This window comes from Chrysemys picta, chromosome 22, assembly GCF_011386835.1.
Source record: "Chrysemys picta bellii isolate R12L10 chromosome 22, ASM1138683v2, whole genome shotgun sequence".
NCBI classification, from domain to species: Eukaryota; Metazoa; Chordata; order Testudines; family Emydidae; genus Chrysemys; species Chrysemys picta.
Window position 1 is genome coordinate 326,198 of NC_088812.1, and position 13,871 is coordinate 340,068.

The window sequence follows — 13,871 nt, forward strand, 5'->3', positions numbered from 1 at the left end:
ACAAACCAAGAAAGCAGAGGCCTGGGGCATATCAGTAAGAGAACCCAGCAGTTGTGATCCTGTCAGAAACTTTTGGACGACTCAGAAACACGCAATCCAGGGGGACAGAACTGAAACTCAGCTAGCACTTGATTGTCCATTAGGTGGGAGTCACGCACCAGGAAAAGCCACCGTTTACCAATCCGGGTGATTCAGGGCCAGCTCGGAGGGCACAAAGTGATCAGTGACAGCGAGAGCTCACACTGGGGATATCCTGGGATTGTCTCACATGCACAGTTACTCCTCCTGCCCCTTCACATTTACAAGAGCTGCTTCCCACTGGCACTGATGTCAACCAGCCTTTTGTCTCTGCTCCAAGCCTCTTGTCATTCCTTGGTGGCAAGAGCTGAGAGTTGCTGCTGCAAAACACATTGGGACGAACTGCAGCCCTTGGGAGCCACAGAAACTACCTGGCAATGCTGATGATACTAAGAGCATCTCTGTCCCTCAGAATGATGCTGAGATCAGAGAAGCAACAGGACTTTGCTTGGCAAATGTGCTAGTTTTTCAGACTATAAAGACTTCAGCTGTTGGTTTGGTGCCTACGGGCTGACTAGCCACTTCTTGATTCAGCACAAGTTCAGACTATGCCAGGGTGAAGTCCTGCTAGTTCTCCTAACTGGGGTCAGTTTGTCTGGCCGTGATCTTCTCCTTCAGTTCTTGCAAGTGAATCTCAACACTGGTTCTGAAGCTCAGGTCACTGTCATCTTTTTAGACTCCCTTGCACTAGTGGTCCAGCACCTAGGATAGTTCTTCACATCATTTATCAGTGTCTTATTTGTTCCTATGGGGAATTCAGTTTCTCTTGCAGCTAACTGTAACTGACTCTTGGTGTTGTATTTGCTGGTTCTCTATCAAAGTAAGAACAGCTGTTAGCACTAGTTCCTCACTTCTTGCTCCAGGATGTCTGACCCCAGGGAAAGATGAGGTTCTGATTAAATGTCTCCCTGAAGACCTCAGGCCAAATCCCCATGGGATTGCACAGCAAGTAGCTAGATGGACAGGCCTACTTAGATCTAATCTAAGCAGAGTGAAGGTACAAACAATTTGTCTGTTTGTGCTTAGGCAAACTTTAGACTTCAGCTTTAAGTTCTTTTTATTTCCAAATGTACATGCAAAAACACTGGCACATTACAGCACTGGATCACAACGGGAGCAAGGGTAGGATTTCAGGGGTGAAGCTGCCTCCAGCACTTGGAGGAAACATATCAATTTGCACATGGTTCACTGAAACATTTTCTTAAAATTTAATCTAACTGAGACCATTTCTAGTGCAAAAGCCACCGAAAGAAAGAAAGAAACAGCGCTGGGAGTTTTCAGTCTCATTTCTTATGGGCGGACAGACACACAACAGAGGTGGGAATGGACCGAGTGCAGCAACTCAGGCTGGAAGGAGCAGGGAAAATCTGCTTCCACAGAACTCGCCTGTGGGATGGAGGTAACTCACAAATTGCCAGTTCCCTGGGAGAGGACATTTCCCTTAAACGAAACATCAAAATATCTGTAAACTATTTACACAACTGCCTGGAAGGCAAAAATCATCCAATACTGATGACCGTAGGAGAATCCAGATAAAAAGTATCGTTTTGTAAACAAAGAGGCAAGGGACTGCCCGTGGGTGAATGGCACATTTACACAACTGTATTAATGGGGGAAGCAATGATGGTATGAGCTTTATGAAGATTGTGGTTCAGTTATGCACCACAATCTGAGCTCCCGTGACTCGATGGGGAACTCGGGACAGATGGCAACGCATATGGGGAATGGGTCTCCTGTGCTCCTACAGTTCATGATTATTAATGTTCACAAATGGCTCCCACAGAAATACAGCAATGATCACTATTAGCCTTTTCTTCCTCTCCATTTGAGAAGGGTTTGCATAACTTTGAAACCAGATTGATAAGGCGGGGGAGCTTAGAACCAAAATCAACACTATGTACAGAAACATCAGTGAGCCAGGTTCTCTGATAGCTGCCACACAAACCTAATTGCTGGATTTGCAACTCTAGGAATCAGGGTTTAAACATCCTGCTCGTGCCAAGTTGTTATTTTCCATTGGAGATGTCCTCTCCTCAGTGAGTGTTTGAATAACTGAGGGAAGGCAAATTCTGGAGGCTCTTACGCCTTCCACCAGCCTGCACAAAAGGGGGCTCACAGGGAACCATTTGCCATTTCTGGGGGTGCCAACTGTCCATACAGCATCTGAAACATAAAATACTGGGTGAGCGAGTAAAGAATTTTCTTCTTAAATATCTGATTTAAACTTCCACTCACTCTCTCCTGCTGCTGTCTGTGGCATCTTTTATAAATCTTCTGTGCTATAACCCCAAATCTGCCTGCTAATCTCTAACCCTAACATTGAGAGCTTGTAATAGCTTCATGCTTGGAGAAGAAGTGTTGCTCCTCCCCATCCAAAGAAAGAGTGCGGTCTCTCAGCAGACTCTGGGCATCCTACCTGTTGCCTTCAAAGTCAAGAACAAACTCAGGCTGTTGGAGTGGAAGTGACTTGGCACAGGGCACATTCCAAGATAACACAATTCAACCCTTTCCTCTTCTCGTGTATTTGAGGGAAGCAAAACGGTGGACGGTCCCAGTGAACTGGGTAAATGGTTAGGGGGAGAAATCCCACTCGAGATGGAAACATGTAGGGAGGGGTTTCTGGTAAGAACATTTTTAAATAAGATCTGTTCACACCACTAGTTTTAAAAGAAACAAACAGCAGCCAGTGCAGACAGCATCTGCAGCGTTACAGCTGTGAGAATGAGGTCTTCATTCTACTTTGAATGGATGGAGTGAGCCTCCTTTTAAAGGGAGGGGCACAGAGGCTGTCGGGAGAGGCAGATACGCCTCTCTAGATGTGTTACGCTCTTCAGGGACATGTCCCTTGGCTTCCTCGCATCATAATAGAGACCAAATAATCTTTTGTTCCTGAAGGTGAATACTGTCCCCAAGCAAAGCCGTTTCCCTCAGGGACCAACCTGTCTTGCATTTCTCCATGGTGTCAGCCATTAAAAAGTCTAAATCACCCCCCTTGAAGGCAGACTCCAAAATGGCAGTAGTATCAAATAGAGGCATCCTCAGTCACTGGCCTTCCCCAAGGAAAATTAATGTTGTCCCATGAGGCAGGCCCAGGAGGGGGCAGGCTGGTGAAATCCCTCGCAGCGGGGCACAATGGCACCACAAATGGATCAGCTGCACCAAGGTTTAAATAAATGCAGCCGACAGAGGAGATGCTGCTTCCAAGCCTGACTCTGGGCAACTTGGCCAGTCTCGTTTGAAGAATGTAATGCTCTAAAGCATAAACACTGGACAAACCGCTACAGTTACAGCTAAACAACATCATGTCACCCATCTACTTGTGGCTAGAGAAAAGGAGGGGAGAGGCAACGCAGTTGAGTCCTCTGGGCTGTGGAAGGTCCTCATGAATTAGTGCTTATGTGCTTGGCAAACCTAGCTGCCTCTTCCATTGTGCAGGGTTCAAAGAGTTTCTCTGAAGGGCTGTTTCTCCTTCCCACTCCTCATTCTGAATTCAGAACAACGTCTGTCCAAGACACTCACAAAAGGACCAGGACCTTTTCCACGGTCAGGAGGTGAAGTAGGAGCTCTGCATTGAGTAGAGTCGGTCAATGGGGTTACCCACTCGGGCTTGGAGGAGGTTGGCTTCGGCTGTTGACAGCAGGCAGTCTCCCAAGTGGCTGATGCTGTCGCTGTCCATGTCATGGAAAACGCCTTCCGAGTCTAGGGGAGGAAGAAAAGGAAAGTGAGAGAAAGACAATGGTACAAGTAAGCCGGTACGGACAGGTACGCTGTACCCTTAAGACATTTATTGCCAGTACACCGTACCGGAAAGACACATTGTCAAGAATGAATTGTAGAGCCCTGCGTGGATACAAATATTTCTCCTCGGATGTGGATATCTGTGGATAGAAATCTGTATTCGCTGAACCGCAGGGCTCTCCTGGGAACCTCAGTGGCGAAAGGAGCAGAATGTGGGGCCGCCGCTCCCAGGAGCCAGTGGCCCGCGCCGGCAGCTCCTCCGGTGTGGCTGTACCACCCCCAGCCCTGTCCTCCAGAGGGGCTGTACAGACCCCAGACAGGAGACGCGGTTGCGTGGAAGGGCTGAGGGTGGGCTGGGGGTGGTACAGCTGGGCTGGAGGAGTGCCGGCATGGGGCGCTGGCTCCGGGGAGCGGCAGCCCCACATTCTGTTCCTTTCGCCTCTGCAGTTCCCAGGAGAGCCCTGTGGTTCAGCGGATACTGATTTCTATCCACAGATAGCCACATCCGCAGGTATAAATTTGTATCCATGCAGGACTCTAGTCATGGAACATTTTTTGTGAGGGGGGCCAGGGTCGGGGGGTCGGTACCGTACCGGTAAAAGTTAAAATCTATTTGCACCACTGGAGAAAGACATGAGCACATCCCACCAGGGGCTCCTGTATCACCTCTGCCTGACTCAGCACAGAAAAAAGGGGACGATAAAAACAGGGCAATTCTTCACATTGGGTGAAATTTACCCCTGGGCAGAGTCCAACATGAAGTCTAGCCCCCGTGTGACTCCTCACCTCTGGGCAAGGCCTCGCTTGTGCCCCCACTACCCCAGCCCCTCACCCATGGGCAGGGCCCCATACCTACGCACTCTTTAAGTCCTGCTTAAATCTTCAAATTAGGATGTAAGTTGCACTTGAATGGTGTCTAAGTCTTGTGATGTGCACTGCCCAAGGGGGAGGGGTTGGCAGGCAGTGAGCTAGGACTTGTGCTGGCCATGAATGTCACCCTATGTCCCGGGGTGGCCAAAATTACTGACCCTCCGAGCCACATAGGACAGTTTTCAGAAGTTCAAGGGCCGGGGCACTAGGGTGGCCAACTTTCTAATCCCACAAAACCGAACACCTGTGCCCCACTCCTGCCCCGCCCCTTCTCCAAGGCCCCGCCCCTAACCGCCCCTTCTCCGAGGCCCCACTCCTGCCCCGCCCCTTCTCCAAGGCCCCGCCCCTGACCGCCCCTTCTCCAAGGCTCCACCCCCACCCTGACCTGTCCCTTCTCTGAGGCCTCACCCCCTGCTCACTCCATCCCCCCACCCCGTCACTCGCTCTCCCCCACCCTTACTCACTCACTCATTTTTACCAGGCTGGGGCAGGGGCAGGGCTGGCTCCAGGCACCAGCTTGTCAAGCAGGTGCTTGGGACGGCCGCTCCGGAGAGGGGCGGCACGTCCAGGTATTCAGCGGCAATTCGGCGGACGGTCCCTCACTCCTGCTCAGAGCGAAGGACCTCCCACCGAATTGCCGCCGCAGATCGCGATCGTGGCTTTTTTTTTTTGTTTTGGCTGCTTGGGGCGGCCAAAACCCTGGAGCCGGCCCTGGGCAGGGGGTTGGGGTGCAGGAGGGGGTGAGGGTCCCGGCTGGGGTTGCGGGCTCCAGGGTGGGGCCAGAAATGAGGGGTTCAGGGTGAGGGAGGGGGCTCCGGGCTGTGGGGTGGGGGCTCTGGGAGGGAGTTTGGGTGTGGGAAGGGGACTGAGGGCTGGGGCAGGGTTGCGGGAGGGAGTGCAGAGGGCAGGCTCTGGGACAGAGTTTGAGTGTGGGAGGGGGCTCAAGACTGGGGCAGGGGGTTGGGATGTGGGGTGCAGGCTCCAGGAGGGAGCTATGGTGTGGGGGGGCTCAGGACTGGGGTGCGGAAGGGGGTGTGGGGTGCAGGCTCCGGGAGGGAGTTTGGGTGTGTGGGGGGGGCTCAGGGCTGGGGTGCAGAAGGGGGTGTGGGATGCAGGCTCCGGGAGGGAGTTTGGGTGTGGGGGGGGGCTCAGGACTGGGGCAGGGGGTGCAGGCTCCGGGAGGGAGTTTGGGTGTGGGGGGGCTCAGGGCTGGGGCAGGGGGTGCAGGCTCCAGGAGGGAGTTTGGGTGTGTGTGGGGGCTCAGGAATGGGGCAGGGGGTGCAGGCTCCGGGAGGGAGTTTGGGTGTGGGGGGGTTCAGGACTGGGGCAGGGGGTGCAGGCTCCGGGAGGGAGTTTGGGTGGGGGGGGGCTCAGGGCTGGGGCAGGGGGTGCAGGCTCCAGGAGGGAGTTTGGGTGTGGGGGGGCTCAGGACTGGGGCAGGGGGTGCAGGCTCCGGGAGGGAGTTTGGGTGGGGGGGGGCTCAGGACTGGGGCAGGGGGTGCAGGCTCCGGGAGGGAGTTTGGGTGTGGGGGGGCTCAGGACTGGGGCAGGGGGTGCAGGCTCCGGGAGGGAGTTTGGGTGTGTGTGGGGGCTCAGGAATGGGGCAGGGGGTGCAGGCTCTGGGAGGGAGTTTGGGTGTGGGGGGGTTCAGGACTGGGGTATGGGGTGCAGGCTCCGGGAGGGAGTTTGGGTGTGGGGGGGCTCAGGGCTGGGGCAGGGGGTGCAGGCTCCGGGAGGGAGTTTGATGTGGGGGGGTTTCAGGACTGGGGCAGGGGGTGCAGGCTCCGGGAGGGAGTTTGGGTGTGGGGGGGCTCAGGACTGGGGCAGGGGTGCAGGCTCCGGGAGGGAGTTTGGGTGTGGGGGGGCTCAGGGCTGGGGCAGGGGGTGCAGGCTCCGGGAGGGAGTTTGGGTGTGTGGGGGGGCTCAGGACTGGGGCAGGGGGTGCAGGCTCCGGGAGGGAGTTTGGGTGTGGCAGGGAGGTTCAGGACTGGGGCAGGGGGTGCAGGCTCCGGGAGGGAGTTTGGGTGTGGGGGGGCTCAGGACTGGGGCAGGGGGTGCAGGCTCCGGGAGGGAGTTTGGGTGTGGGGGGGCTCAGGACTGGGGCAGGGGGTGCAGGCTCCGGGAGGGAGTTTGGGTGTGGGGGGGGCTCAGGGCTGGGGTGCAGAAGGGGGTGTGGGATGCAGGCTCCGGGAGGGAGTTTGGGTGTGGGGGGGGCTCAGGACTGGGGCAGGGGGTGCAGGCTCCGGGAGGGAGTTTGGGTGTGGGGGGGCTCAGGGCTGGGGCAGGGGGTGCAGGCTCCAGGAGGGAGTTTGGGTGTGTGTGGGGGCTCAGGAATGGGGCAGGGGGTGCAGGCTCCGGGAGGGAGTTTGGGTGTGGGGGGGTTCAGGACTGGGGCAGGGGGTGCAGGCTCCGGGAGGGAGTTTGGGTGTGGGGGGGCTCAGGGCTGGGGCAGGGGGTGCAGGCTCCAGGAGGGAGTTTGGGTGTGGGGGGGCTCAGGACTGGGGCAGGGGGTGCAGGCTCCGGGAGGGAGTTTGGGTGGGGGGGGGCTCAGGACTGGGGCAGGGGGTGCAGGCTCCGGGAGGGAGTTTGGGTGTGGGGGGGCTCAGGACTGGGGCAGGGGGTGCAGGCTCCGGGAGGGAGTTTGGGTGTGTGTGGGGGCTCAGGAATGGGGCAGGGGGTGCAGGCTCCGGGAGGGAGTTTGGGTGTGGGGGGGTTCAGGACTGGGGTATGGGGTGCAGGCTCCGGGAGGGAGTTTGGGTGTGGGGGGGCTCAGGGCTGGGGCAGGGGGTGCAGGCTCCGGGAGGGAGTTTGATGTGGGGGGGTTTCAGGACTGGGGCAGGGGGTGCAGGCTCCGGGAGGGAGTTTGGGTGTGGGGGGGCTCAGGACTGGGGCAGGGGTGCAGGCTCCGGGAGGGAGTTTGGGTGTGGGGGGGCTCAGGGCTGGGGCAGGGGGTGCAGGCTCCGGGAGGGAGTTTGGGTGTGTGTGGGGGCTCAGGACTGGGGCAGGGGGTGCAGGCTCCGGGAGGGAGTTTGGGTGTGGCAGGGAGGTTCAGGACTGGGGCAGGGGGTGCAGGCTCCGGGAGGGAGTTTGGGTGTGGGGGGGCTCAGGACTGGGGCAGGGGGTGCAGGCTCCGGGAGGGAGTTTGGGTGTGGGGGGGCTCAGGACTGGGGTAGGGGGTGCAGGCTCCGGGAGGGAGTTTGGGTGTGGGGGGGCTCAGGGCTGGGGCAGGGGGTGCAGGCTCCAGGAGGGAGTTTGGGTGTGGCAGGGGGGCTCAGGACTGGGGCAGGGGGTGCAGGCTCCGGGAGGGAGTTTGGGTGTGGGGGGGGTTCAGGACTGGGGCAGGGGGTGCAGGCTCCGGGAGGGAGTTTGGGTGTGGCAGGGGGGCTCAGGGCTGGGACAGGGGGTGCAGGCTCCGGGAGGGAGTTTGGGTGTGTGTGGGGGCTCAGGAATGGGGCAGGGGGTGCAGGCTCCAGGAGGGAGTTTGGGTGTGGCAGGGGGGGCTCAGGACTGGGGCAGGGGGTGCAGGCTCCGGGAGGGAGTTTGGGTGTGGCAGGGGGGCTCAGGACTGGGGCAGGGGGTGCAGGCTCTGGGAGGGAGTTTGGGTGTGTGGGGGGGCTCAGGAATGGGGCAGGGGGTGCAGGCTCCGGGAGGGAGTTTGGGTGTGGCAGGGGGGCTCAGGGCTGGGGGTTGGGATGCGGGAGAGGGTGCGGGCAGCACTTACCTCAGGTGGCTCCCAGGATGCAGCCATGTCCCTTGGCTCCTAGGCATAGGGGCAGCCAGGCGGCTCTGTGCTGCCTCCATGCGCAGGCGCTGCCCCCCACAGCTCCTACTGGAGGTGGTTCCTGGCCAATTGGAGCTGTGGAGCCGGTGCATGGGGCGGGGGCAGCAAGCGGAGCCCCCCTGGCTGGAGCCAGAGGGACATGCTGGCTGCTTCCGGGAGCTGTGCGGACCCAGGTAGGGAGCCTGCCAGCCCCACCAACCAGATTTTTAACAGCCCAGTCAGTAGTGTTGACCAGAGCCACCAGGGTCCCGACACCCTGCCATCCTACAGGACATGTCTGCCGGGGTTCAGGGCTTCAACCCTGCAGGAGGCACTGGACTGGGCTCGAGGCTTCAGCTCTGCGGGGATGGAGGGGTTGTGGGGTTTGAGCCCTGCAGGGAGGGGGATCTTGGAACTTCAGCCCCGCGGGAGGCCCCTGACTGAGCTTGGGGTTTCAAGCCCCACTCCTGCTGAAGCCCTGAGCCCTGGCACATGTGCCCTGCAGGGCTGAAGCCCCAGCAGATGCCTCCCGTGGGGCTGAAGCCCTGAGTCGCCCCCTCCCCGCTGAGCAGAAGCCAGAGGTGATGCATGAGGGGGACACATGGGATCACTTGCCCTCCCCCCAATTTTTTCCAGGATTTGCATACCTTTAAATTGTCGTCCCCACCCCCAGCAGGCACCAGCCGTCTCTGGCAGAAGGCCCTAGCCCCACCACCCTGCCGCAGGGCAGAAGCCCTGAGCTCCCCACAATCTGGTAGGTGAAGAATGGAGTTGGGGGGGTTCCCTCCTTCATGGGCACCTTCTCAGCTTTGAACCAAAGAGGCATGAGACACAAATTACTCCTTAAATACTCCGTCATCTCTACAGCTGCCATGTCCTGCCTGGTGTCTCTTTCTGCGCTGGTTGTGGTGGGCATGTGACAAACAGTCATAACAGTGGGACTGGGTCTGACCACTCCGGGCTGCGGTTTGAGCTTAGCTCTGGCACTGAATCACATCCGCCTCCTCGCCACCCGCTTACCGTAGGGATGCAGATGGTCTCCCGGCAGCTGGGGCGGCGTGAGCCCTTGTCGGTACAAGTCTGTGCTGTAGCTGTTCTGATCCAGCGGCAGCAGCTGCTGCTGGGGAATCCTGGGATAGGGGACCATGAGCCCATCTAGTCCGTGAACACTTGCTCCATCTAATGTGGAATCAATGGAACAGATGGAAGCAGTGGGTACAGAGTAAAATCCATCCTGGTGATATGTTATGATGTGTTATACTGCAGTAACGCCCACAGGCCTCTGTCAGGATCAGGCTCCATTGTAACGGGCCCTGCAGATTACATGGGGCTCTGCACAAACACGCAATAAAAGACTGTTACTTTGGGCCAGATTCTGTGTTCGGTTACTTTGGCGTAAATTGAAAGTGACTCCACTGAAATCCATGGATTTATTCTGGATTTACACCTGTGGAACCAAAGCCAAAGATTTTCAGAAGTGACTAGTGAATTCTGGGTGCCCAACTTGAGACACGTGAAAGAAACCCGGAAAGGGCTGAGTTCCTGCCCTCCGGAAATTGGGCCCTTTTTAGGTATCTCAAGATGAACATCCAAAATCACAGGTCACTTCTGGAAATCTTGTCCTGCCATCAGAGTGTGGCTAAACTGCTTGTGACAAGATTTTTACGACGGGTCCATATTGTCAAGTGATTGCGTCTACCTCTGTTGGATTCTTTTCACTATCATTAAGGTGCTGAGAAGAGAAGGGGCTGTTAGGATGGGAACATGGGACCCTTCATCCTGGAGTAAAAGATCAAATGTCCATAAATTAAAAATTGGTTTTGTTATTTAAAAGCTAAACGGAAGAGAATCCGAATTCACCAGTTGGTAAAAGAACTGAGCTCCTGTTGCGTAGTTAGAAACAACTGACATCAGAGGTACTGAAGCATTCAAAAGTCACACTTAATAATGATAATTTTCACTCTCCTCCAGCTCCTTCCTTACATCCGAGGACTAAAAGAGATTTATAAATCCTCGTGACACCCTATGAACTAGGTTTATCCTAATTGTACAGATTATGAGGCAGAGAGCGGGGAAGTGCCTTGCCCCAGGTCTCCAAGGGATGCTAGTAGAGCAGGGACTGAAACTTTGGAATTCCAAGTCCCAGTCCTGTGCTTTATGCATTACACCAGTTTTCCCCCCGACCGTCTGCCAGGAGCTAATCTAGACTTTTCCCTTTACTTCCTCTCCCCTCAGCTGTGCCAGCGTATCTCAGTCCTGCCTTGCAGCGCCCCTGCTCTTTCAGCACAGCTCAGCCGAGCCCCCTCAGTCCCAGATTGCCTCCCCCTGTGCTGTTGCAGGGAGCTGATCCCAAGGCTCTGCCACGCCTCACCTTCACTGTCATCATTGCTCTGTCTGCTGCTGCGGCCAGTTCCACGGCCGGTCCCCAAACGCGGGTTGCCCAGCTGCTCCTGCTCCTGCTGTTGCTGCTGCTGCTGCTGCCTGCGAGCGATCTTCTTCATCTGCCAGGAGAAGCAAGCAAGGCCCTAAGTTTGCATGAAGGGTCTGGCTGGGGTAATGTGCTGCAGTTAACTCCCCGCTGGGCAGCTGCCTTTCCCCTCCCTAGTGAAGGAGCAGTGCAGATATCACACAGACGCTGGTCCTGAAGCGCAGAGAGCCTCACTAGGGTTTCATGTTGCCCTAATAGGCCCTGGGAAGCACAGAATATCAGAGCAAAGTGCACACCAGCCATGGCCTCAATCCACCCCTATGTGCCGCAGTCTGGGAGCAGGGCCTTATCACCAGCTCCACACCAGTTGGGGAGGCCCCCTGTGTAGGGGGGATTCTCAGAGAGCAGTTTCTGCCCTGTTAGACTGCCAGAACGGTGCAAAGGGCCTCAGTGCAATTGAGAATCCAGGCCACCAAGCTTGGTTCCGATGAGAGAAGCAGTCACTCACCTTGGCTCTTTGATTCTGGAACCAGACCTGCACCACCCGGACCGTCAGGCCTGTCTCAGCTGCGAGGGTCTCTCTCACCTACCCGCAGAGGGGAGAGGAGTCGGAAAAGGTGAGTTAGAGCTTTGTTATATTGGAAAATGATCAACCCAGCTGATGGTTAGAACAGTGTCCCTACCTAACCTTGTGCAGTGTACCTGACAGCCCCCTGCCCTTTCCAGATCCTTCCTAGAAACTCACACCGGCTGCAAATCTACCCTGCTGCCTACAATGAGTCAGGCTGACTTGTACTCCTAACTTCTGTGTTTTTGTCTGTCCTAGGATTGTAAGTTCCTCCGAGAAGCTGTCCCTTCTGAAGAGTTTAGAAAATGACTGGCACAGAAAAGTATCTAAAAGGAGGAATCTCTCACTCCCTAGCTCCTGTTTACCACATCACTTCTGTCATTACTCTGAATTTACATTGTGAACCCCCCAAGGTAGGCAACTTGTCTTTCTATTCATCTGCACAGTACTATAAACACCTGACACTATCTAGAGGAGAAAGAGAACAACGGAAGCTGCTGTCTATGAAATGGCTCAGAGTGGGCCTAATTCACCTCGTGCCATCATTCACCCCAGTGGAAAGTGGGTGTGAATCGCTCCCAGATCAGAAGGCACCCACTTTGCCCTGGCGTAAATGCCAGCACAAGATGCAAGGCAGTGAACATCTGGCCCAGCGTGTGCATCTCCTCTCTAACCATCTGCACTGAAATGAAAACAAGCTGGCTGCCAAGCTGTGCTGAGGCTGAAGGCTGCAGTGCAGAGAGACAGCTGGCATGTAGCCCCGGTATATGCGCCATGCTGCCGCTGGGCCGGACGCACGGTCAGAAGGGAACCTGGTCTCTCCCTGCTCCCCTGGGGTGTGTTCTGGAAGCGCTTGCTTTGCAGCCCAGCTGGGAGCGTGGAGGCAGGACTCTGGGCTCTGAGGCCATAGGACTACAGGGGGGTTTATGGCCATCAGAGCCGGGTGGGGACTCTGGCCCAGGCAGTGAGGAAGCTCCCTCCTGCACTCTACCTTTCTGCAGGGTTTGGAGGAAACCTCAAAGGAGGCCTTGAAAGCCCGTCGCTGCTGAGTGGTGAGGATGGTGCGTGGGCGCTTGGAGCGCTTGTGGTCCTTGCCTTCCTCGCTGCCTCTGCTGTGGGAGTGGCTGCCATCCTCATCCTCGCTTTTCACTGGAAGGGGAACCGTTCGCTGTTACTGCCACTGGCAGGCCGGGGCCTCTCTGGCTCAGCTGCTGTAGCAGCGAAGCCAGGAAATTTCCTCCCCTTTCAGGGCTTTGGTCCCTTACGTCCTCAGCAAGGGCCAGGCCCACAGGGCTCCTGTCCTGAGACACGGTGCATAGGACCAGAGAGGCCCATCTAGCCCAGTATTATTCCCCACTGGCCACCCCAGATCAAACCAATGGGCCTTTCTAGCCCAGTATCCATCCACCCCGACCCTTCAGATCAGACCACCAGTGTCCCGCCATTCACTCCCTCCCTGCCGCTCTGGATCAGACCAAGGGACCATCGGTCTAGTCCAAGGACCTGGCTCAGACAGTGGTCAGGGGACAGGTGCTTCAGAGGACACAGACTGGACCCCTTCATGGGCATCCCACATCTCCCAATCTTACAGCCCTGTCCCCAGGGGACCAGGCAGTATCCCTGCAACACCCTACATTAGCCGTGCCGTGAACCCCAGGGCTGAGGGGGCTGGCCCCCTGACCTCCTCATTCCCAGCCCTATGAGGGGGGTCCACTCGCCCCATCCCCTCCTTCCCCATTGGCCCCGAGGATGTAGGCCTCCTGTGGCCCCTCACCAGACTCAGTGGGCGCAGGGCTGATGGCGCTCAGCATCTCCTTCTCCTTTTCATAGTCGCTGCGGCACAGCAGCTGCCCCTCCTTGAGCACAAACTCGTCCCCACGCTGCAGACGCCGCTCGCACTCGCAACAGAAGAAGCAGTGGACGTGGTAGACGTTCTCCAGCACCCGCATGATGAATTCAGACGGGGCAATCGCCTTCAGGCAGCTGCTGCACTTGGTCTGGAAGAGCCTGTGTGGCCAGGGAGGGAACAAAGCAGTCAGACAGGGCCTAGGGGTTAGGGCTAAGGGGGCAGTGGGGCTAGGAGGGAATCAAAGGGGTATTGGAGCTATGGGAAGTATTGGGTTGATAGGGATAACACCTAGATACAGGAGTGGTTTAAGGGGGTCCCGGTTATGACTGGGGCTTAACTAGTTGGAGCAGTGGCTCAGGGTGAAGGTTGTTCTCCTCTAGATATGGACAGGCGCTGTGATGCCATGGTGCACATGCCTGCATTGATAACTGGAGCGGGTAGAGCAGATGTACGAGGCGTCAGGAGTCCCACCAGTCCGGGGGCTCCACAGCAGCTGGGAAAGGCTCCAGTTCTCCCATGCGGCGGGGAGGACAGAAAAACAGCAGCACCGGGTGCTCTGGGGGCTGACACAGGCCCAAGG

General features: G+C 57.0%; 1 protein-coding gene across 2 annotated transcripts in view; it reads right to left on the bottom strand.

Annotated features, from left to right (window-relative positions):
- Positions 1-1,117: 1,117 nt before the first annotated feature.
- The window catches only part of LOC101933034 (LIM homeobox transcription factor 1-alpha-like), a 65,228-nt gene continuing 52,474 nt past the window's right edge, over positions 1,118-13,871 (bottom strand). For both annotated transcript variants that reach the window (XM_042843691.2, XM_024112048.3), the window contains exons 4-9: positions 13,217-13,449; positions 12,434-12,591; positions 11,383-11,460; positions 10,818-10,947; positions 9,467-9,625; positions 1,118-3,777 (exon numbers count right to left, since the gene is read on the bottom strand). In XM_042843691.2, coding sequence (XP_042699625.1) covers positions 3,623-3,777; positions 9,467-9,625; positions 10,818-10,947; positions 11,383-11,460; positions 12,434-12,591; positions 13,217-13,449 — 913 coding nt within the window. In that variant the 3' untranslated portion in view covers positions 1,118-3,622. The remainder of the gene's footprint in view (positions 3,778-9,466; positions 9,626-10,817; positions 10,948-11,382; positions 11,461-12,433; positions 12,592-13,216; positions 13,450-13,871) is intronic.